The sequence below is a fragment of the Passer domesticus genome, chromosome 16 (genome assembly GCF_036417665.1).
Source record: "Passer domesticus isolate bPasDom1 chromosome 16, bPasDom1.hap1, whole genome shotgun sequence".
NCBI lineage: Eukaryota > Metazoa > Chordata > Aves > Passeriformes > Passeridae > Passer > Passer domesticus.
Window position 1 is genome coordinate 12191628 of NC_087489.1, and position 24450 is coordinate 12216077.

Below are 24450 nucleotides of genomic sequence, written 5' to 3' on the forward strand. Positions count from 1 at the left end.
TCCTGGCAAGAGTGCTGAAGCCCCAGGTACCCCTGGGGCACCCTCACATGAACATGTGCCATATAATCCAAAGCACTCGAAAGACACCCTCATTCCACAGCTTCCTTATATATTTAAAAAAAGCTTTGAAAACATTTTTGATAGGTTTGTACAGTGTCAGGGAAAATGCACATACATAAACCAGAAAAAATGCACACGATGGAATGATGTTTTGGGCATATAAGGGTATTACACATGCAAGGCTTGAACCGAAGTTCACATCCTTAAATAAGTTTTAGATAGAGCAAGAATTTAATAAGTGATTGTGTGCTTTCCTCATGCCTTGCAGGAATATGCAAGGGGCTGGCCTGAGGCGTGAGCAGGTGCATGTCTGCTGCAATGGTGCAGACAATTTATGGTGCAGCCCTCACAGCAGTTTGAGGTTGGCTGGTGGCCTTTGTGATTTATCTCTGCTGATATCATTATGTGCCTTGAGAACATTTATCTTCCTCAAAGTAAGGAGTAAATGATTGTTTAAACAAGGAGAAAACAAGACTTATTACAACAGCCCTGGACTAGGGACCACAGAAAGGCTTGGGTTTTTAACATGCTCCAAAACCTGTTTTAACAACTGCTTATGGTTACTATGGTCACTGAACAAAGATGTGGTTATTTTACCTTTCCTTGCTGATGGCCCAAGTTCCCTCTTATTTTCTCTGTCTTTGGGGAATGGCAGAGGCCATGCTTGGAGCTGCTGGAGTCAGAGAGGTCTGTGCAGTTTTCTGCCTGTAGTGGTGCAACTGGCACGCTGAAATCTCACCCTGAAAATTGCATTACATAAAAGGATGTGAGAAAAGGGGACATATCCAATCTAAATAATCCATCCATTGACCTTGGTGGTGGTTTCCAATCCTTTTGGTTTCATGGACCCCCATGGAGTCTCTGACAATAGACCTGCTTTTCTTGGTTATGTATTTTGCAAAACCTTAGAACTAATTCAGAGTCGCCACAAGGTCCATGGAAAACATACATAAAATCACACGTCTAAGGTATTTATAAGACACTAGCACCTAAATTCCTCCTCATGGGTGAGCATTAAAAAACCTTGAGGAGGTTTTATTACTTGCCTAACTATCAGAGTATGTATATGGTTATCCTTCCTTGCTGTTTCTAAGCCACAAGTTGCCCTAAAAAGTAGTTTCAGCACAGACTATGTCTGTATCTATAGTAGATTCTCCTCTAGCCAAAGAGAGAGCTAGTGGTGATTTTGCAATTCATCAGAATAAGAGCAATTTCTTTCCAGGTTTGTTATTCTTCTCCCTTCCTGGGTATGGGCAGAAACATAAAAGAACAGGACCTCCCACTAATCTGAAAAAACTTAATGCTAGAGGGAAGTAAAATGAGATTTTCATAAGGAATCAGGGCTTTGGAGGTGTCAAGTGTTGGAATATGACTGTCCCAGCCCTCATGCCACTAGAAGGGAAAATGGAAATTAATGCTGGACTGCTGGGGTTGTGAAGGAAGCAGCATAACCACAGAATCAGCACCAATTTTTTTGAATACAGGCCCAGTTTTTACTTTGGAACAAGAACTTGGACTCACATGAATTGTGTGAGGGCCTGGCCTTGGATAATCAGTGGGTGCTCGGTATCTGGCAGGATCAAGTCCATGGTGAACAAGAATCTTGGCTCACATTTGAAACACCACTTCTTCTGCTTTCCAACCCCATGGTGTAACCACCAGACCACAAACGTCTTTCCTACTTTTTGCTGTTAAGAAGGAAGCGTCAGTTTTCAGGCTTGGAGAAATGTGGTGGACTGAGGGCAGGAAGGATCTGTCATTCATAAGAAAACGTGGGCTAGAATTTCAAGATTTATTTAAATTTTAAATTTCCTCAATGCTGATAGAGTCAGGGGGCAGGAGAAGGTTCCCTGCCAGTGGCTCTCACTGCAGCACGCAGTGAGCTCTCTCCTCTAGCTGCCTTTTAACGAGTCCGCAAACACTAATGACACATTTAATTCCTTCACACCTTGGAAAACAGTGGCACCTTGCACAAAATAGAAATCTGGCTCATTTTTGATTCTTCCTTCTTCCCAAGGCCCCAGAAGGGACCTTGAATTAATGCGTTTTCCTGATTAGCATGATGGTATAAATCACAGCAAGCTGCTTTCATGTGGAGAAGTGAAGCCAGGCTCCAGAGTGCCCTGCAGTGCACACACACTCAGCAACGTGTAGTGCAGTGACACCAGAGCTGCTGCTGCTGCTTCATGTGCTGCACAAACTGCTGCAATTATCTCCAAGGATGTGGGAACTTTATCTGTTCCAACCTTTTGCTCTCAGACATTATAAAGTTAATTATAAAATGTGCCAAGGGGGAGGCAAGGAGAAACCTTGTTAACCTTTTCTTTCTGCGGTTTTCCCCCCTCGTTGCATTTACATTGGCCTTGAAGAGCTGGGACATTTTGCAGATGGTTTAGGGTCTATAAATTCTTATTTAAATTATCGTGAGCCAAGTATAACAGGTAGCAGCCCAGACTTCTCTAGAAAGGACAAACTCCAGCTAAGCATGTAAATAATACTCCAGTGCTTTTTAATATATAAATACATACACTGAGCCAGGTGCTCTGCAAGGTTTATTCACATTTTCCTATTGTTGCTCTGTAAAATGCACTGGGTATGCATTGCATGACTCTGCAATATTTTTTTTTTGATACTATTTCTTAGTGAATAGTGCAAAGTAACAGGCTAAAGGAAGGTGCTACTTCCTTTACTGCTCATCTCAGGTGGCTGGTAAAGACAACCAAAACTCTGTCTTTATCCACCAAACCTCAAATGCCCAAGTCCAAACAGGTTGCTGCCAATCATGGAAAAGTGAGAGGGAATTACCTGCTCTAGATCAGGCTGATGTAAGAAATGATGGGTCAAGGAGGACAATATTATGCTTTCTTTACTAATGGTGTGGCAATAATACAGCATGGAAGTATTGCTCTGTGCTGTTGAGAGAAGCAGAATACTCATTTCTACCCATTACTGCCCATTCCAGCTGGGAAATGTCCTGAGACAGGTCCTGATGGCACCTTTCACATGTCTGAGCAGGACATGTCCTCCATGGCTCCAGTGTCCCTGTGGGAAAGATGCTGCTATCTTCCTCTAATTGTTTTGAGTTAATTAATAAAGACTCTGCACATTGTATTTCTCCCGAAGAATGCTCTGCACATATTAACTGTTTTTACTTAGAAGTGCAAGGAATAGCATTCCCACCTTATTTTTTTCCCCTGAGAAATTAAAGAATTTTTGCCAGGTTTGTTTATTTTTATACATTTTTTTATAACTGTTTGTTTCAGTCCCCATTTCCAACTGTGCATCATGGTCCATCTGTTGGTGAGCCCAAGAGTGTTAAATGTATATAGCTCCCTCCAGAGTTTCCCAATGAGATTCAGTGAAGTTCCAAGAGGGACACGTAGCTCTTCCCCACAAGTGCCCCAAAAGAGGGATCCATTATTCAATTTCCACCCCCCAAATATACGCCCCTGAAACTGAAATAGAACACAAGTGGTTCTAGAGGGTATATATTCATTGTAAATGCACATACTCAGCACTTTCAGGTCACCCAGTACATCCCTTGGTATTCCCTCTTAGAGCCAGGACTCCAGAAGCAGCATTGCTATGACTTATGGATAGGGCTTTTTGGGGACCCAAGTCTCTGCTCAGAGGATCCCTCTTTTCAGACAACAGTATTTTCAGAACTGATCAATCTTTGCTTTCCTGGCCTGCTGCCTTCACGTGTGGTTGCCTATCCTTGCTGTTCTGGCAAGGGGAAGAGAAAATATTTGGCCTTTGGGAACTGGACAACTCAATGCCCTGTATAGCTAACAAGAGTGCATGATCCTGAGTTCAAATATTCTGTACCTGTTTTGCACAGGAATGAATATTACACAAGGTGCCAGGCAAGTGAAGCATAGCTAATGTAAAAACACCTTGGTCTGGTTCCCAGTTACCCTGCAGCTGTGTTAGTATTTACAGCACTGCAAGTAAAGTGCCCCTGAATCAGAATAGGAACAGCTTTAATTCTCTTTGAATGCATAAATCAGGCCACATAGTTCTGCTGGAATTACAGGCTATTTGCACTCATTTGTCTCCCTCCACGTGCTTTGCCCAGCAGGTAGCCTGTAATTATTTGATAATAAAAATTATAGGCATTTTTACATTGCTGGTCCTCTGCAGGAGCCGAAGATTACCCAGCCATTTTTACACGAGCTGAGAATGCAAGCCTGATGTCCTGGCAGACTTCCAGGTTGGAAGACTCCATTGCCTGTCTAAATCCTCCTGGTATTTCTAACAGGCTGTGGCACTCCTCTCATCCTCCCGGGGCAGTGTGTGGCTGAACAGCTGCATCGCTGTGCCGGGGCAGCTCCGCAGCACCAGGGTGGCGGGAGGAATTCTTCCCAAAAAAAAAGAGAAGGGCTCATGGCTCAGATACTTTGATAAGGTCCCTTGGGAGCTGCAGGGATGAAAGAGGCCAGATGAATGAAATCTATCACTGTGCCCTGTGGGGCTGATATGTGATAAAAGCTTGCGATGGTTTACATATGATTATTAAAATTTTCAGACACCTGTGTGAAAATTGCTCTGCTTTGGTTTTGTTCCTTCCCCACAAAAAGTGCTTTTAAAATACTCCTAAAGAAATCAAGGAGATTAGTGTTAGAGGCTGGAAGTGTCATATGAGAGGTGTGTAGCCAAAATAAAAGTTTGTTAGTGGTAAAAGACTACCTGTTCCATTATTTTTCTCATATAAATTGGCTATGCCTGAAAAGACTAAGTGCTGCTTTATAAAGAAAACTTCTTGCAAAACTATTTCTTTCTCTCTATTATCATTATAAATGACAACTTTTTTGCCTATGCATTTGAGAATTTATGTATTTGTAAATATAATAAAACCACAGTGGTTTGGACATTTACCGAGAATGACTGGTTTGGGGAATTTGAGAAACAAAAAGAGATAAAAACATCATCTAGAAAAAGGAGTGCCTGCATTACAAATGGACTTTGTTATTTTTTATCTTGGCAAGTATCATTAAACTTTAATTCTTTATGCACCCAAGACAGATAAGTTTGTCCCACTTCACATTAAAGATGTTATGCATTATTTTTGACAAAGTCATTAAACCCATTGCAGTGAGACCTCACCCCAGGACGCTGAAGGTCCTGCTCAGCAAATATGGGACTGTGGAATCAGGCCTCAACTTCTCCCCACTGCAATCAGCAGGAACACTGCTGTGAACTTGGAGACGAGCTTCCTTATTTCCCCCTAAAGTTTCCTTTTATTTGGTGAAACAGCCAGTTTGACCAGGAAAAGTGAGTGTGCAGGGTCCCGGGGTTCTGCCGGGGGCATACATGTGTTTTGATTTCTTTGCCTCATTTGCAAAAACTGAAACTAGCTTTTCAGTCTGGAAAAATGCATTAAACTTCAGCCTTTAGTGCCAGCACCATAAGTGTTGACCTGGCAGAGCCATGGCAGCCCAGCCTCTTCCCTCACTGCTTCCAAAGGCAGCGAGCCCTCACACTACGGGACACACGCATTGTTTTATGTGCTCAAAGGGAGAGAACAAGATGGTTCATGGATACTCACCGAAACAAAGAGAAGTGTTGTTCTGTCCCAAACACATCTAAATTAAGATTTGTGCTTTGCTTCATGCCAAGAGCTGATTCTGAGTCCTTTGTCGGTCACAGCTCTGTCCCGCAGGCCTGGTTTGAGGAATGGAGAGGGAATGGCTGGCATGGGCAAGCATCACCTGAGGTGGGCATTCTGACTTGCCCAAAGGGTCCCATATTTTTTCTGTGTAGAGTGTTGAGAGGATTTTTAAGGGATTCTATGCATTCTTTTGATGGCCCTGGTGATAATGAAGGGTCTGAGGGTGCCAGGGGCACAGTGGGCAGGAGGACCAGGCTGTGGGGATGCGAGGACAATCCCCTCATGGCCTGGGGATAGAGGGATGATCCCCTCATGGAATGGGGACAATCTCCTCATGGCATGGGGATGACGAGATGATCCTCTCATGGTGTGGGGATAGAGGGACGATCCCCTCATGGCGTTCCACAGCACAGACCTGGCCCGCGGCCCCCAAACGCCTCCAAGACCTCGGGGCCCAGGGCAGCACCAAGGCCTCAGGTCGGGTAAGGTGGAGCCGGTCCCTGAGGGAATCAATCCCGAGGCGGGCGCCCACCACGATCCGTGGTGCCGGGCCGGGGCTGCCCTTCTCCTTCTCCTCCTCCTCCTCCTCCTTCTCCTCCTCCTCCCCCGCGTGTGCGGTGCGCGGCCGCATGTGGGGCGCAGGCGGCGGAGTCTCCACCTCTTCTGGCAGCGGGAACCTGTGGCTGCCAAGCTCCATTAAAGCCATCAGCAGCCGGGGGGACGCGCTCCACGGCGAAGGCGGGGTGGGCTGCGGAGCTTTATTTTAAAATATATACTTTTCTTTTTTTCGCCCCCCCTTTATCCCTTCGCAAGGCTCGGGCTGAGCAGGACGCCTGAGGGCTGAAGCCGGGGTGCCGCCGACGCGGGCACCGGAGCGCCGGAGGCGGCCCATGGCTGCACCGCCGGGCGCCGCGCCCCGCTGAGCTCCGCGGGCACCGGCGGCGATCGCGCCTCTGGCCGGGACACACAGCGGGCACCATGGTCCGGTGCTGGTGGCTCGCAGGGCTGCTCGTAGGTAGGTGCCACCGGCGGCCGGTGCCGTCCCGCGGCGAGAGGACGGGAGGGAGAGCGGGTGGCGGAGTGGGGGTCGTACCCTCATGAGGTTCCTCGTCACCTCCCTCACCCATCCGGGCACAGTGAAGGGGCAGGAGCGGGCAGGAGGGTGCAAGGGGCTGGAATGCAACGAGACTGACTTTATGGGGAGTGCAGGGGGACAGCGAGGAGTGTGCAAGAAGTGTGCGAGAAGAGCGCAGCGGACTGGGGAGGAGGATGCAGGAAAATGCAAGGGGAGTGCGAAGAGGGTGCAAAGAAGCGGCGAGGAGGGGGCGAGAGGACCAGGAGGAAGTCGCACGGCGGGTCTCGGTGGGGCCGGCTCCGGGACGGGGCTCCCGGGGTGCCCCCGCCCGGGCAGAGGCACCTGGCGCCCGGAGCTCGCCGCTCCCTGCCCGGGTCACCCCCTGCCTGGGCAGTGTTTCCCTCAGCCGCGGTGCCCGGCCGGCCCGGCAGGGTTTCCCTCAGCCTCGGTGCCCGGCCCGGGCAGGGTTTCCCTCAGCCTCGGTGCCCGGCCTGGGCAGTGTTTCCCTCAGCCTCGGTGCCCGCCCGGCCCGGGCAGGGTTTCCCTCAGCCTCGGTGCCCGGCCGGCCCGGCAGGGTTTCCCTCAGCCTCGGTGCCCGGCCCGGGCAGGGTTTCCCTCAGCCTCGGTGCCCGGCCCGGGCAGGGTTTCCCTCAGCCTCGGTGCCCGGCCGGCCCGGCAGGGTTTTCCCGCCGTGCCTCCGCGGAGTGCCGGGAGCTCCGCAGCCCCACCGCCGCTCGCCGGGGCAGGGACGGGCGGGGAGCGCCGCGGAGCCCCGGGTTGCTCCCCCCGAGCTGTGGGATTGGGAGCGGAGACTGAGCCCCTGAAGCCTTTTCCCAGTGAGCGCCGTGCAGGGATGCCAGAAGGGCTGGCAGTCCGGTGCTGAGCTGCCCAGGGAGGTGCTGGCAGAGACAGTCGGGCATCCCCTTTGTCACCGCAGCTGTCCCGAGTATGGTGCACGGAGAGCATCGAGCAGAGTTTAGCTGCAGGAAGGGCTTAGAGGTGATTTTCACTGGAGTAGGGAATTCTCCCTAGGAGAATCCAGCACCTGCCCTGGCAAGGGACAACCTCACAAGTAGCCTCCTGCTCCAGGGACGTGATTCTGAGCCCCAGCTGTGCAGACAGGCTCGCGGAGCAGCACAAGCTGCATCTCTGCAGCTCCCTTTCAGAAAGGCATCTTTCAACCCCACGGTTCTTGGAGCAGTTTCAGAAGAAAAGGTTCTGGCTTAAGAGACCATATGGGAAAACAAAGGCAACTGTGCTGTGAAAAATACGCAAAATTATTTCTGTTTATGACAAACAGCAGAGTCTGAGAGAGACTCCTCCATCCTCAGACAGTATTTTCCTAGGAAATGCAGAGGAGACCCTTGGTTGAGACTCCTGAACAGAAGGGACAGGTGAAAGGAAGGGTGAGAGGATGTCCCTGAGGGCCCTGTGCAGTCTGGACACTGAAAATCCAGGCACCTGGTTTCTACTGCTCTTTCTACCACTTAGTTCACTCAGCTGAGGTTATGGGCAGCAAAAACCACATTGGCTCACCTCTCCAGCTCAGGGCTTAGTGATCAAGGCAAAAGAACTGTGTGGTGACAGCTATTGGGCAGTACTTGCATTAAGTGTAAAGGACCAGACTACAGAAAGAAATCTCTGAGAAGGGCACTTTTGTGGAGTTACCTTCCTGTTCTCCTTATGTGGGATCTTTGTCATGTGTTTGAAAAATAAAGCTGAGAAATATGAATTCTCTAAGTATCTTACTAGGTCAAGTTGCTCTGCTCAGGGATCTGTTATACTGCATTATGTAAGTTTACTCACTGAAGTCTAGTTAAAATAATTCTTTCTTAAATCCTCATGCAGTTTCTCTTAGTCCAGTCTAACCTAAACTCTCTGCTTCTTGCATCTGATGTCAGTGAGAGAATTTCTATTGATTTCAGTAAGAACAGAAACTGAACCTCAAAGTAACTGTTTAAATACCTAAGTCGGACCCAGAACTCATTAAAATCAGAGCAAGCTTTGCTCACTGTGAGCAAGGCTGGCATTCTGCATTTTGCATAAGGCTGAACATTAGCATGGGCATGACACCAGTGCATAATTAGTTGAAAAACCACTTTAGTTAGGTAACTGGATCTGACTTTGGAGTCTCCTCCAGAAAAGAATCACTCATTCCTGGAAATGTCCCCTGAGACCTGCTGAGTTTTACCTAAGCTTTCATTAAAGTCTGTACATTCCAATAACATGGCACTGATATTTTTTATGTGTAGCTTCTCCTACATGGTTTTAACATAAAATATCTATTCTTGTTTTCAATGTTTACTTTTAAGTTTGAAAGTGACAGTGTTGAAGTAAAATAACATCACCAGTTGCACTAAGTTTAGAGATTAGCAAGAGAATCCCATAAGTGTTAGAACAACACTCAGCATAGAGATGTGTGTCTATTTACACAATAATATATCTGTTCCTACTACTAAACCAACATCATTGTCTTTGGTTCAAATATTTATTTGGTTAATGTTTACTTAGCTAATTTTTTTTACCAGATTGGTGGCTTTTATTCTTCATTTCTCAGGCCAAAATAAATCAACAACTAATGTGCTATGCTGGATTGTGTGATATGACTCTATTTGTTCTTTCAATAATTATAGGGTTAGCCACGTTTCAAAGTATATGGATATAGATAAAAACAGGGCTGAGATGTAAAAAAAGCACAAGTGAAAAAAATATTGTGTGGTTTCTATATTTTCCCCACAAGCACAAATTGTTGAGTAAGGAGATTTTCAAAAGCCAGAAATTGCTGTGAAGAAAACCAAAGCTGGAATCCAATGCTAGGGGAGGCTGCATCTGGCAGAACAAAGTTTGGAAAGAGGTTTTGCTTTCAGTGGGATCCTGTGTTTCCCCACAACAGAGCATATGTCATCTATAAAGACAACGCTTTCATGGGTGAGATACAATCACTGCTAAAATCAACCTCAAATTAGGAAGCACCTATACAATGCTCTTACACAAGTGCTTTGGTTTTCTTATTCATTTGCCGTGGAAGATAAAGGTGTGAAAGAAGGGAAACTTCCTGATTTTAAGATGGTGTGTCTCAGATATAATAATCCCAAGAAACTGACAGTGAGAACGTGAGAATTTCAATGTGTAACCCTTCTTCTGTAGGCTAAGAGTGCTGCCAGAAACTGAAAATGTGATTCATAGAACAGCTCCTTCTCTTCCCATTTTAATTTGTGTAAGATCTGAGGGGTTAGTAAGCTGCAATCTGTGGAGTTTTCTTCTTTAAGGAGTTAAAAGGTCTCATGGTTTAAAATGCAAAATTAGGGCAGTTCTGTTTCCGTGTCTTAGAAAAGAAGCTCTGATATTTATTCTAAATGCCAAGGCTTCAGGGTGTTAAGTGATAAGAGGTTGAAATCCATCATTATTTTTGAGTTTTAGCAGGGTGATGGTGTGATAATTGTGGCTTTCGTAGTGGTGTTTTCTCATTTTCAGTGAATAGCTTATTGAATCATCACGGTTTGAATTCAGCTGAATCTGAATGCTGCAAAGAAGCTCAGCTCCTGTGGCACTGTTAGACAGATATTTGGATTGGTGCAAGCCCTACTTACAGCTGATGTGAGGGGACATAAATCAACAGGAGAAGTCTCACCACAGAGTGCTTGAGGAGATTTGCTTGAGTTTAGATTTTAAAATCATGCTTTAAACTTGAGTGTATGTCAAGCACTGAAAAAGTCCCCCATGGTTTCTCCTGGGTTAATAAGAAACATTGACAAATGTGTGACATTTTGGCCTTGTCTAACTCCAAGACTGTGGTCTTTGGAAGCAGCTTTCTCCTGGCACTCCGGGATCAATGTATACACCAAGCTCCCCACTGAGACAATTGGATTCACCTTGTTCACACTCTCACTAAATCCACAAGTGCTGGACACGGCAAGTTATGGCTTGGCTCTCCCCTGTTGATACAAAAACACAATGACATGTTATTTTTAAAGCTTTTCAGAGAAAAAAGAAGTCATATTTCCCAGTTAGCCTGCCTGGAAAAGACAGACGAGAATATAAATGACAGCAAGGTTTTGCTGCAGAAAAGCTCCCAGAGTTTGTTAGTTTTGAGTAGCACAAGTCCTGTTATTAGATTATGCAGCACGTAGGTTGAATGTCAGCTTTGATTTTAGCATCTGTCGGCAGAGTTTAGGAGAACTGGAACGCATCAAAACTTGGCTAATGTGGACAGGCTAAACAGTAGACTGAAATTTCAGGCTATCGAGAAACCACACCCAGACCCCAAAACACATGTTAGAAGTAACTTCAATTCTGTGCTCCAGCTGAACAAGTAACCTTTTTCTGTGGTCACTTGTGGCTCTAAGTTAAACGTGTGTGTATTGCTGGTGTGGGCTCTGGATCAGTTTCCCTCCTTTCTGCAGAGCTTTTTTCCTGAGGATGACTGCTTTTGAATGCCCTTCTCATCCTTGGCTTCACAGGAGCCAAGTAGCCTCAGAGTATTAGATCCTATTAGATCCTAATTTTATTACTATAAACAGTATCCTTGCAGCAGCGCCAAGAGCCCTGTTGTGTTAGGTGCTAAATAAAGGGAGAACAAAAGGATTGTTCTTGCTTTAGTGGGTTTATAACCTAATTTCCTGGACTTAGATTTTCAGCAGTGAGTACTTGACATGGCAGGGACCTGCTGGGATTCCCAGCTGTGTCCAGCAGTTTAGTACCTATTGCAGTTGCTTAGGTCTCTACATCCCTAAATGCCTTTGTGCATCCAGCCCTCATTTCTAGTCCCGTGGAGGCCAGGGAGGGAGTCTGAAGAGCAGGACAGTGAACAATGTGCTTACACAGGAGAGCAGCTGTCCCCCGTGGGAGCAGGGAACTGGGGCGGCTCCGTAGCAGTGGGAGACTGAAAGGCCACTCAGATTATCCCGCCAACTCCCTGCCAAGAGCGGGCTGTTCCCTGCTGAACTAATGCTTTGCTCAATCCCTCAAATCCTGCCAAGCAAGTGGACTTAGGTTGCCTACTCCATTGTGCCTCGAGAAGTTCACTCTGCCATACAAGCCACATGTTTTTCCTCTCTTCATTCGCTCCCAACAGAATCCTTTTATTCACTGCAAGGAATTCCTTCCTTTCCTTGGTGTTTGTGCTTTGTGAATATTTATAGGCTGTTATCATATCCATCTTGCTCAGCCAGGCTATATGTACTCTGCTCTTTTAATCTTCCTTTGTAACTCAATCCCTCCCACCCCCTCATCATTTTTTGTTGTTCTACTCTCAACTCCCGCCAGTTCCAGTTGCTCATTTTGCTTTGGGTAAATGCTGTATTTATGTTAATATTATGTGGTGGGTGGTCCTCTCTGCACTCTTGGTCCATGTGAGTGATTTAGACATTTGAAATGAGGTTGACATTTTATAGCCAAGCCATGGCTGATTACTGGTTCTGCTCTTCAAAGCACTCCAGGAAAAAATATGCTTAGCCATCACTATTAAAAATGGCCATGATAGCCACTAATAATGTGTCTGTGCAGGGGTTCAGGGGCACTGCCAAAACCTGCATGGGTGCTCTATACATTTATAACAACAGTGTGGCATTAATTTCACATCCATGTGCTGTTTTTTCAGTTGGGTTTCCGACTCATCTGAATTAAAGCATATAGATGTAATATTTGCAATTTGGTAAGAATGTGAATTCTGGTTAGAATTTAACTGAGTCATGATGGTACCCCGGGGGTATTGTTCAGCCTTGTTTTTATTTTGGAAAACAAATGCTTCCCTCCATTTGCTCTCCCCAGCCTCTCACTGTTTAGGCACCCAGGGGGTTAGAGATCTCACTGTGGTCTCACCTGTCTCACCAAACTGAAATTAAAACTTGCAGCAGTTCTCAAGTAAAAAAGCTCTAACATCACCTTTCTTTCCTTTGTTTTCCTTTGGGTTTTGGTTACATATTTACCTGTGCCAAATTTGGCAATACTGATCAGAGTTGAACACAAGTCATGGCGTGTTAATGCTGTGAGTTCTCAGATTTTGGCTCACAGCAGAGCCGCCTTCTCAACCCTCTTGCCCTCCCTGCTGTCCCTGGCTGGGCTGCCCAGTGCAGGGCTGGCAGCAGGACGGGCTCTGAGCCAAGGGCCAGTGACCCCTGAGCTGACCACAGTGGCTGGGCCAGCTGGGGCCATTGGGCTGCCTGGAGCTGCTGCTGTTCTCCAGTCAATCTTTTGGCACTGGCCAGTTCAGCTGTAGGAAAAGTGTGGGCTGGTCTGAGTCTGTGCAGCATCTGGGGCTGAGAAAGAGGAACATGAAGTGAAATGGCTCCTGTCTCTGTCAGGGCAGCAAGGATATTGTGAGTAGAGCTCTGCTGTGTAACCTAAGAGTGTTTTGGTGAGCATGGACTGCAGGAGAGCTCATGGGAGAGTGGACTCACATCTGGCTCTTGGGCTTTATTTTGTCACCAAAGTCCTCTGTCCCAGCTCTTACATGTCCTGCTTAGTTCACCCCATTTGAGAATACCATGATCTGTAAAGTCCCTTCCAACCCAAACCATTCTGTGATTCTCCCTATCCCATTTCTCCTCCTTTCCTCAGTGTTTACTGTCAGTTTATGGGGATGGGCATCTTCTGAATAAGGTGCTGATGAGACATTTCCTTCTTACAGACTCCAGAAAAACTGGGATCAAGCCCTTGAATCCCATTTACAGTGGTAGGCTTGATTGTCTTTGGGGTAAGCAGCCAGAGAGGCAGTTTGAAGAAGCCATTTTCTTTAAATGTAGTTTATACTGAAGAAGATCTTTGGGGTACTTCTCCTTCCTCCCCTTCCCTAAATCCCATCTGTCTTGTCATCTGTTGCTGCACATGACACTTAACAGGAAAAATACATTATTCCATTATTCCAAGAGCAAAATATTTACTTCTCTAGTGCCTTTAAAACCCCCAGGCAACTCACCACAAGCCCTTCACTATTTTAATTTTGGATATGAGACAGATCAGGCAGTGCTCACAGCCTTAGAACAAAGCCAGGCTAGAACCATAGAATGGGATGTCTGAACTCAAATGCCATTGTGTTGAATGTATGAGGTGAAAATATGTTTTGAAAACTTCTCTAAAATCCCAAACTACTTGGGACTTTTGAGTCGGCCGAGTTTCCTCTTAGGATCTGCAGGATTTCATGTGTGATTATGCTCAGTGTGCAGAGGAAGCTCAGGGTGATGCTCTGCAATGACAGTTTGTGGGTAATACAGTTACTGTGCCAGCCCTGAGGGCATAACTGAGAAACATTTAGTGAATTCAAAGCATTTTATGAATATCATGAACTGAGCACCAGCCTGGTGAAACAGCTAAATGTGAATATACCCATTTTACAGACAAAGAGGAGAAGGGATGAATAATAGAAATACTTTTCCAGAAACCAAACAGTGCTCCAGTGAAAGCACTGGCATCCTCCCTCAACCACTTGACCACATTCTGGCTTCAGTTCAGGGAGGCATTACTAATCAGGAAAAATGCTCATGCACTGGCTTAATTTCAAGCACATGCTTAAGTTTCACTGCAACCAATTAGACTTAAGCGTGTGCTTAAGCTCTGTCCTGAACTGTGTTCAGTTTGTATTTAGGCAAAATGCAAGGTTCTGCTGTGATACACTTTTCCATCCCCAGTGGGTTATATTTAAATTTTATAACTTTATAATATTATAATATAAAATTTATCTCTTCCCACAGAGCTGTTCTCTTGGGAATGCCTTTTTCTGAGTGAATTAAAGGCACCACTAACTTAATCTCCACACAAATGCAAGAAAAATTGATTTGCTAAATACAACTATTTTGTTTGCTTCTAAAAGAATGCTTATTCCTTTAGTGGCTAACCCAAAATCCATTCTGTGTGCACTCAGGAGAGGAAAATGCTAAAGAAACACTGTTTTGCTGTGTTAATGAAGTCTGTGTGGAAAAGTGTAATTCACTTATGCAAAATACATTGATACATTTCTTATCGCCTATTTCTTTCCAGTCTGAACATTCCTCAGAAAATATCAAAGGTTTTATGTCATCTCTAAATGAAGAAATGTGTAACGCTCCGTGACTTCAGGCCCTGATCTTATCCCTGTGAATGGGTGACTAACTGAAACATTAGAATTATAAATGGGAATGATAAATTCTGGCCATAGGAGGCAATAACATGTAAGAGATAAAACAGTCCAGCTCTGGAGAAGAGCTGATCCACAGTAACTAATTTGTTGCAAACTGTAATATATGCATTTTCTCCTCCATTTATGAAGAAACAGATGTGTGACTCAACTTTGCTTTTTTCCAGAGTCAATCTGCTTGGGGGTGCACAAACAAGATTTGTTTCCAAGGAGGAATATGACAGCATTTCTCTCTTGGTTGATGTTTTTTTCCTTTAGAAGTGAGAAGTGGCTCTGCATCTGGAGCACACAGCTCTTGTGTAGCACAGGGCTCTCATTTCCAGGCTTGGCCGTTGCCTCGAAATCTTCCACCTTAATTTCACCAACAATTTACTGTGAGGAGAATTTGAGAATTTCCATTTCTGCCCTTCTTGTCAATTTGATGCCGTGGATCTGATTTTCCTGGACGTGGTTTGTACAAGTGAGGGTTGGAATGGTTGGTCACAGCTGCTGCTGGAGCTGTGTGCTCAAGGCTCGGTCGGGTTTGTGCTGATGGCAGTGATGGCTCTGCCACTCCCTGCCTGAGTGCTTGTGCAGCGCCCTGCTCCGAGGCTTTGGGCTGGTCTTTGGGATGCAGCACACACTGGGAAAGCTGGGAAAAGCTGGGAAAAGCCCTGTCTTGTCTAAGTGCTGTGCTGGGGAGCTCTCTGGAAACGCTGGTGGTTAATCGATACAGACGGACGGCAGAGCGAGCGAGGGGGAGAGAGAGATCACAGTTAGGGAGGAGAGATCACAGTTAGGCATTTTTTTAGATTTTCCTATGAATGAGGATTTTTGTCTTGAAGATGAATTGTGAATAATTCCTTCCTCCTGCCTGAGAACTCTATAGAGCAGTTAATTTGTGTCACTCTTAAGAAAGAGGAGCTGCTCTGATGCGCTTTACCAGGGGCTGAGTAACAGAGTGACACATGAGTGACAGCCACTTCATGCTGCTCTTGGAATAGAGAGGTGCTCTAACTACAGATTTTAGGCCTGGGACTAAACTTTTCCAGCTTGAAAGGATGTTTGGATCTGGTGGGGCTGGAGTATTTGAGGGAGAAAAAAGCAGTCACAAATTTTGGGCACAGGCCAATAGCTTTTGGTTTGAGGATGCATCCAGCTTGGAGTCTTGTGCACAATTAAGTAAGACAAAATCCTTAGGAATTCCCATCATGTCAAATATTTACATTCTGGAGGCCTTTTTTTTGCTTTTTTTTTTTTCTTTTCCCATGAAGTTTGATCCCCATTATAAAAATTCCCTTTTGTATTGAATGTGTCAAAATGCAGTGCTTGCATTGCCAAAGTGTCTTTGCTCCCAAACAATGTAGACTATTAGTGTCTCTGCCAAGAGTAGCACGAAGGGTTCAGCGAGATATTGAAGCTTCTGCTGCAATAAACACACGCAGAGCTCAGCTTGTGAGTTGACTGGGTTATATTGTGTATATTTTATAGCTGCATTCTATGTATCTATAGACTGCACTGATACCTCTAGAGTCTTTCTGTGGTTATGGGCAAGAGCAAATTTGACCCTTATGTCCATTATTACCTCTAATACAAATACAGTTCTTTTTTAGTTGACTGTATTCTCTAGGATAATAATTTTGTGTTTGTTTGAAGTGTGGTTCAGTTTGGACTGCCCTTGTTCTGATGACTCTCCAGGACTTAGGTCTCTTAGGGCAGTCAAATGAATCTTGGCATATTCTGAGTGTGAGTTTAAAAGAAAGCCCCAGGAGTAGGGAGCACAGAGGACCCCAGAGCAGAGTCAAGGCAGAGCTGGGCTGAGGATACAGCTCCCCAGCTCCTAATGGCTCTCCTAAATAGGCACCCATGGGGCAGCCTCACACGTGCTGCAGCTGCCAAATTAGAGGTTTAACTAATAGCAGGGGGTTTTGTCATCCCATATTTTCCCATTTTCACATGGAGACTCACAGGAACTTCATTTTAGGAAGCACGAGTGCAAGCAATGGTGAAGTAGTTGGCTGTGCCTGCTCACCTCGTCCAGCCCTTAAGGATGGTAAGAGCAGTGCAGTTGTGAGTCTGCTCCCAAAAGAGCCCTGAACTCTAATAATGTGTCTTTCCAGCTGTTTCGTGCATTCCAGAGAAGGGTGAGGTACCAGGAAATGCAAGGCTGGTTCCCCTGGCCTTTGGGTGCTGCTCTCCCACTTCACTGGGGGCTTCCCTTTCCATGTGTTTATTCCTTTTGTGGTAGTTCAGGCTTTGTGTGCTCACATACATAAATACACAAATACACTTCAAGTGGCCTGTAAAATGGCAGCACCATAGTGAAGTGGCTGAATTTGTCCATCAGATACAAGTCTGAAGTTATTGAGTGGGATTCCCTCTCCTTTTAGAGGGGATTTAGTGGAGCTCCCTCCCTCTCAGGAGCCTCTGACTTGCACAGCAGACATTTAATTACTGAATTCCCACCTGACTTGGTCCAGAGCTTGTATATTGTGACTCTGTGTGTTCATCTCCTTGACTGAGGCACAGGGTGTGCAAACCTTTCACATCCTCATTCTGTGGGAAGGCGACACATAGATGTTGGATCTTTTGTTCCAGCTGATAGCCAGGCTGGAAAGCAACCCGTGTCCTAACACTGGCATGGAGTGAATAAAAGTTGGCTTCAAAATGTCCAGCAGACTCCTGGGTAAAATGCAAAGTGCAGCTGGAGCAAACCAACCCCATCTGGGCTCGTAAAGCCCTGGCTGGGCTGAGCTCCGCTGGAACCAGGGTCAGAGAATCAGCGGGGTTTTGGGAGGAGCTTCACTGAAAGCTCTTCCCATGGTGCCATGAGGAGGGAAATCCCAAGTTTCTTAGAGAAGCAGCCCTGCAATGAGTGCCACAGAGTGCTTAAGCAAAGAGTGAATAATGTGTAGGAATATGTGTGCTTATGTGTGCGTGCATGCAAAGGTCTTCAGGATTTAGCTGAGTGTTCACACATTCCCTAAGCCAATAACATCCGTTGTTATGGGAAATGAGGTAAGTGACAGAATTACTGTCCTTATGGCGGGCGACAGGCGAGGCCAGCGTTCCCATGCTGTAATTCCCCGTTCCAGCCACTGCCTCAACAATAGCATGAGAGGGGAAGAACACCAACAAAGAGCGCTCCGTTTTATTTGAAGGTTTCATCTACAAACCAGTTAGATTCAGATGAAACTCAAGTGGGAAACTTGAGCGAAATAAACCCGCGCGTGTGCCTTGCTGGGGGTTCGCCCGGGTCAGTGCCCGCGGCGCTGACCCCGCTCCCCGTGTCCCGCAGCCTGCGCGGCCGCGGAGCCGCGCTGCCGCCAGCAGCTGCGCCACCTGCAGGACAGCGCCGGGATCGCCGCGCGGCTGCCGCCCCGCCTGGAGGGGCGCTGGGTCTCCACCGGGTAAGGCACCCCCGACCCGGGTAAGGCACCCCCGAGCCCGGGTAAGGCACCCCCGACCCGGGTAAGGCACCCCCGAGCCCGGGAATGCGCCCCAAGCCCCGGGAGGGCACCCCCAGAGCCTGGGAACCTGCCCCTCTCCCCTGACAATGCACCCCTAAAGCCACGGGGAGGACACACATGGGAGGGAACATCCATCGCAAAGCGCCCCAGATCCCCCGGAACGCGCCCTTAACACCCCGGTAAGCCACCTCGTTCTCCTGGGAAGGCACTCCTATCCACTGGGAACACATCCCCAGATCCCGGAGGATCTCAGAATCGACCCCCAGAGGCCCCAGCCCCTGTTCATCCCCGTACAGCAAACTGTCCAGCAAGAGGAGAGTTTCCTTCTCCCCCAAGCTCTCATTCCCATCTGGAGGAGTGTGGGACCCCCGGATGTCCCTAGAGCCACCTGCTACTTCCCCATCGGGCTGCAGCTCAAATGGGCAGAGCAGCTTTAATTCCTGCTGCCCTCCACACTCCTCCTGTGGACATGCCTGAAGTGTAAGGTCTCTGTCCATCACTTTCAGATTTTAGTAGCAGATGCCCAGGCTGTAAAGCCACCCAAGGGTGGCCATCATGTGTGGGAGGCTCTTGCCCAGGAAGCTGCTCCCAGCTCTGTTTGCACCCCAGCTGCCTGGGAGGGATTTGTCCCTGTTCCGCCGTGGCTCAGCGCTGCCTTCCCGCAGGTGTGAGGTGCGGCCGGGACCCGAGTTCCTGACCCGATCCTACCTCTTCTACACCAACCGGCTCTTCAAGGCTCTGCAGTTCTACTACTGGGACCCGTCCTGCCGCGACCCCTCCTACTCGCTGGTCATCAAGGGCAAGCTCCGGCTGCGCCAGGCCTCCTGGATCACCCGCGGGGCCACCGAGGCCGACTACCACCTCCACAAAGTGGGCATCGTGTTCCACAGCCAGAAGGCCATGCGGGAGGTGGCCTCCTGGATCAACCAGACCTCCGGCGAGGGCTGCCGTGGGTTCCTGCCCCCGGGGCGCTCCTGGGCTCCGGGAGCCCTGTACGAGGTGCTGAGCGCCAAGACGGAGCGCGACTGCACCGCGGCGCTGGGCTTCGCCATGCACGAGCTGAGCCTGGTGAGGGTGGAGCGGCACTTCCAGCCGCTGCTGCAGCCGCAGCAGAGCGGGAGCCGGCTGGTGGAGGAGCTCTACCTGGGGGACATCCACACGGACTGGGGGGAGAGGCTGCGCTACCGCCCCACCGGCTACCAGCGCCCCTTGCAGAGCGCCCTGGTAAGGACGAGGCCTTGGCACGGTGCCCTTGCTGCCGCGGGGCTCCGCCAGCAGCTCCCTGGCTGTTCCAGCCACACCTTGCAGCTCTTGGCCCCTGCGGTCCTAAAGACACGCGGGTGATGGTGTGGGAGCCTGGGGTGTGTGGGGCTCACCCTCTGCCTTCCTGAGAGGACAGGACCGGGGCGGGTGAAAGCTCAGCAAAACCAACATGGGAAACAAGCCCGCACTGACATGGGCCTGGAGCTGCAGCTTTTGTTTGGCCGTGTTTTACGAGGAAATGCAGTTTCCTTGTTTCCCGCACAAAGTCAGTGAAGGCTTCAGGCTGCACATTGTTAGAGCCTGTCTGCTCTGCCCTTCATCTGCCCTGCTCTTCATCTGCTCTGCCCTCTCCTTGCTCCTTGGGGTGTGCTCCAGGCTGAGGGGAACAAGGGATCTGCCATTAACTCTTCCGCCCTTGCTGCAATGCCAGGAGCACAGGAACTTGCCCCCAACACAATAATGTTATTACACAAAAATCAGACTTCCATTTTGATATACATAAGACTGAGCAGAAGACTTGGGTTGCCTTTTATTCTATTTTATTTTGTTTTATAGCAACTTAGTTTATTCCCAGGAAAGCAGCTTTCCATCTGAATTGAAGCTGATCAAATCAGAAATGGTGGAGCAGTGAGATGGGGTGAAAAAACCTCTCTGAACTTTGCCAGATAGAAGGGAAATAAATCTAAAAAAAATATATTTTGGGGCAGCATTTCCCCACACCTCCAACCACACCAGCTGAACTTTGAAAAACACAGAGCAATACCCCTCTGCCTCTCAAAAGTAACATTCTCAATTTGGTTAAACTTGTATTATCTTGGGCCAAAACCATATATATGAGCAAAACCAGATGGTAAACATAAACACTTTTAAAAGTTAATTTAAAACCAAACCTAAAGATACTGAAATTCACTCTCTGAATGCAGCCCTGTAATTAATCAGCCAACAGCTCTCCAATGGACCCGCACATGATGTCACCACTTGGCCATAATTAGAAGCTGCCATACATTAGAAATAACTTCACACGACTGGTTTAAGCAAGTAAGGGTTTTGGCTCCATGTCCATAGTGATAATTTTATTGGGCATAGGATTTTTTTTTTAAATTTTTTATTTCCTGTGAACTGACATCCATTTGCCTGTGCTGGTGAGTTATACAGCTATGTCAGGAATTATTTTTTAACTCTCTTTTTGAAAATACCACTCTTTTCCCCTTAAATTTATATCTGTTTTAAAGAAACCCATTCTCCCCAAATTACCTTTCATTATCAAAGAATTTCCTGCCTAAGGAGAGCATATATATTTGCCAACTTCTGGGATTATTTAGCCATAATGTACTGTGTACTGTCAGCACTCATTACTGTGACAGTAGCAGTAAAGCAAGCTGAAAATGACTAAATTACAGTAGACTCCAATCAACTTGCATGTAAATTACCCACCCTACAGTTAACTACTGAGTTATTTAACCTTCTTGCCTATGACAGTTCAGTAAAGATTAGCTCGTGTTCTAGAAAATTATATAACGTTCCAACCCTGCTTATTTAAAAATAAATCAGTTGTGATATATGAAGTACAAGAAAAATTTCCAAGCTACACAAAACCTCTGCTGGCAGCGGATCAGGGCAGGGCTGGTTTGACTCAGGGGAGCGAAGGTCAGGGCCCCCTTCTGCCCAGGGTCCCTTTCTTCCCCGGTTCTGGGAAAACCCCGCGTCCCCCTCCCGGCTTGTCCCGCATCCCGGGATGTGGGAGCAGGGGCAGGATCGGGGCGAGGGGAGGCAGAACACCCTGGGCTGTCCTGGAGCTGCCCAGGGTCACAGCCTCCCTCATTCCCAGGAGTTCTGTTCTGGCACGCCCAGCGCCCCCATCCTCACCCAGCCATGGAAAACTGCCGGGAGCGCCCTGGGTGTCCCGAGGGAGCCTTCCCCTCCTGGCCCTGCCCTTGCCCCGGGCTCCTCCCGGGCTGTCCTCAGCACCCGCAGGGCACAGCCGCTGTCCTTCGGCTACCAGAATAGCAAAGAGCAGGGCAGCGCTTTATCCCCTTAATCTGCTCGGCAGCCTGTGCCAAGCTCCCCGCAGTTCCGCACCCTGCTGTGGGCGAGGGGAGCCGCAGCTTTTGAAATATTCTGGAAGGTTTGTTGTTGGTTTTTTGGTTTTTTTTTTTTTTTTGCTTCCCAGTTGGCAGAGCTGTTATTTTCTGTCTCCCGCAGCACCACGTGCACCCTTGCCCGGCGTGTGGGATCGTCTCCAGGGCCGACGAGCACCACCCGCCCGTGCTGCCCGCCCGGGCCGCGCTGCCCCTGCAGCTCAGCGGCAGCTGGGTCAGCACGCACTGCGAGGTGCGCCCCGCCGTGCTCTTCCTCACCCGCTACTTCACCTTCCACGGCAACAACCACACCTGGCAGGGGCATTACTATCACTACTCCGACCCGCTCTGCAGGCAGCCCACCTTCACCATCTACGCCTCCGGGCACTACAGCCAGGGCATCCCCTCGTCCAAGGTGCGCGGCGGCACCGAGCTGGCTTTCAAAGTCACCCAGGCTCGGGTGACGCCCATGGACGCGGTGACGGTGCTGATGCTCAACTCCTCGGAGGCGGGGAGCTGCGGGCTGGCGGGCTCCTGGAGCGCCGGCGTGGAGCAGGATATAACACCCACGAACGGATGCTTGGCGCTGGGCATCAAGCTGCCGCACACCGAGTACGAGCTGTTCAAAACGGAGCGGGACACGCAGGAGCGCAGCCTCCTCTACATCGGGGAGCGGCCCACGGACGGCTCCAGCCCCGACAGCCCCGACAAGCGACCCACCTCCTACCAGGCCCCTCTGATGCAGTGTGCTGCGGCCCCGGAGGAATTCTCCAACTACATCAGTCTGAAATACGTGGGAAGAAAGGATGCTAATGGGATCGAAGCACTAAAACCTTTGCCTGTGGCCTTTTTGTTGTTTATAGCACTTCTGTTTTTAAGATGGGACTAGTTATCTCTTCAGGTACAATGCAGAATCAGATAAATCTTGGTGCTAGCGTGATTTTTATATCCTTCAGATGAGCACATCTGGAATCAGTTTTATTCAGATTTGGAAACACTTTTTAAAAACACCCAATAGTGAACGAAGCCAAGGAGATATGCCTGACTCCACACTGTTTGTCCTGTGGCTTTATTGCCTAATCTCCCTTCTTTGCGTGCAAATTTAATGTACTGACACGGATGCACTGCACATTGCAACAGATAATTTAGCATCATGAGGGGGGAAAAAAGTGACATCAATTAAAATTGCTGCTTTGAGCTTTTGACATTGCTAAGATTTAATCAAGAGCTTGATTCAGATGTAATTCAAACATCCAAGTGTTGGCTGCTGAGTTTCTTTGAGGTTAAGTTCCCTCCCATCACACTCCTTTTTGCTGTTCATGCAAATTTAATCTGCAGAGTCAGTCAGCAATAAACAGTCAGCAAGTGTTCTTGAGAAGGGCACGGTTCACATGCCTCTTGCAGTTTACAGATATTTTCTGCACTTTGCCTGTGTATGTCACACACAGGGACCCACAAACACTTGGAGATGCCCAGAACAGCTCTCACAGGGGGCTCAACTTTTCCACCTGACCCTGGGCATAGATTACAGTAGATGGAAAACACTCTGTGCACAGCTCCAAGGCTCAGCATTCCCTGGCTGCAGCACTGCATCCCTGCTGCGTTAGCCCAGCTCTCTCTGTGAGCCACCAGCAGTGTCCCCGTGTCACTGCTGGCACAGGCACTGCCACCGTGCCCCGTGGGAAGGGAAAGATCCCTCACCAGCCCTCTCAGGCCATGTATTTCCACTGCCTCCTCTGCAGTTACTGGCACAGCAGCTGTTAATGCAGCTCTCCTCTCAAAGTGTCACTTCCAGCCCCGTTCCTGTACAGATGTTTTATAAATCTGCCTCTGGTGAACAATGAGCAGAAGAGATGCTCAGATCAGACAGCACAGTCAGGTCAAACTGATTCCTACTGACAAGCAGGACAAACTATGAAATTATATTCCCTGTCTGCTGCAGCTAAGCATCATATAACTTCCTCGAGAAGCCCTTCTCCAGCAGCTAAATCCTCTCCAAATAAGCCTGTATATCTTACCCACAAAAGATATTTTGTTAAAGCAGCTATGCAATAGCCACCTTCTTAATGCTGTATTTACGAACTTGCAGCTTGTACTTAGATAAATTATGGGGTTTATAACACAAAAATACTTTGGGGGGATCTGTACATTAATAATTCAAATGAGATGCTTATTAAATGCATTACAGTTGTGACATAAATGTTGTCAGCATGTTCACATGTTCCAGGCATGACCCAGGATTAGTCATGCACATAAACAGTTCAACTTGAAGGTGACACACAAAAGGGCCAGGCTTGGCTGCCTTGCCTTGGGTTCCCTCCCTAATCCCTGGAGACTTCAGCAGGCAAATCTTATTTCCAGTCTTGGTTGTGCTTTGTTCCCTGCTGCTGCACGGAGATCCACGGGCAACTGAGGTGATCCCAGAGCAGGTGGTGTCTCCTTGGGGATGTTCCCGTTGGGGTGCTGGGAATGGGCAGCTCAGCTGCACCCCCTGTAAGCCCACACGGGCAGAATTCTCCATCAGGAGTTTCCCCTCACTGTGCTCACCACAGCCCAGGGAAGGGCTGCTGTGGCTCCCATCAGCACAGGCCCCTGCTCTGCAGGACAGACGCCCATGGCAGAGCAGGGAACAGCCTTGTGCTGCCTTTGGAGTGTGTGGAAGAGGGACAGGGCAATTCCTGCCCTGTGTTTACCCCCATGCGTCAGAGCTGTGTGCAGATACTGTGTTTCATTTACATGGCACCAAAATGGATTAAACTTAACAAGAGCCCAGGTCCTGCACGGTGTAAAAGCTCTTACAAGGC

The 24450-nt window shown here is 48.0% G+C and overlaps 1 protein-coding gene across 1 annotated transcript; it reads left to right on the forward strand.

Moving 5' to 3' along the window:
* Positions 1 to 6302: 6302 nt before the first annotated feature.
* APCDD1L (APC down-regulated 1 like) lies at positions 6303 to 23846 on the forward strand. The gene is made up of 4 exons (XM_064391727.1): positions 6303 to 6686; positions 18134 to 18245; positions 18971 to 19529; positions 21771 to 23846. Exons 1-4 carry the CDS (start codon positions 6650 to 6652, stop codon positions 22533 to 22535), a joined length of 1473 nt encoding a protein of 490 aa, XP_064247797.1. The 5' UTR covers positions 6303 to 6649; the 3' UTR covers positions 22536 to 23846.
* Positions 23847 to 24450: the final 604 nt, after the last annotated feature.

Excerpts from the sequence above, each read along its gene's own strand:
- APCDD1L (XM_064391727.1), top strand. The coding sequence starts at position 6,650 with ATGGTCCGGTGCTGGTGGCTCGCAGGGCTGCTCGTAG. Across the intron at positions 6,687-18,133 it reads GCTCGCAGGGCTGCTCGTAG|CCTGCGCGGCCGCGGAGCCG; the intron begins GTAGGTGCCACC and ends CGTGTCCCGCAG. Across the intron at positions 18,246-18,970 it reads GGGCGCTGGGTCTCCACCGG|GTGTGAGGTGCGGCCGGGAC; the intron begins GTAAGGCACCCC and ends GCCTTCCCGCAG.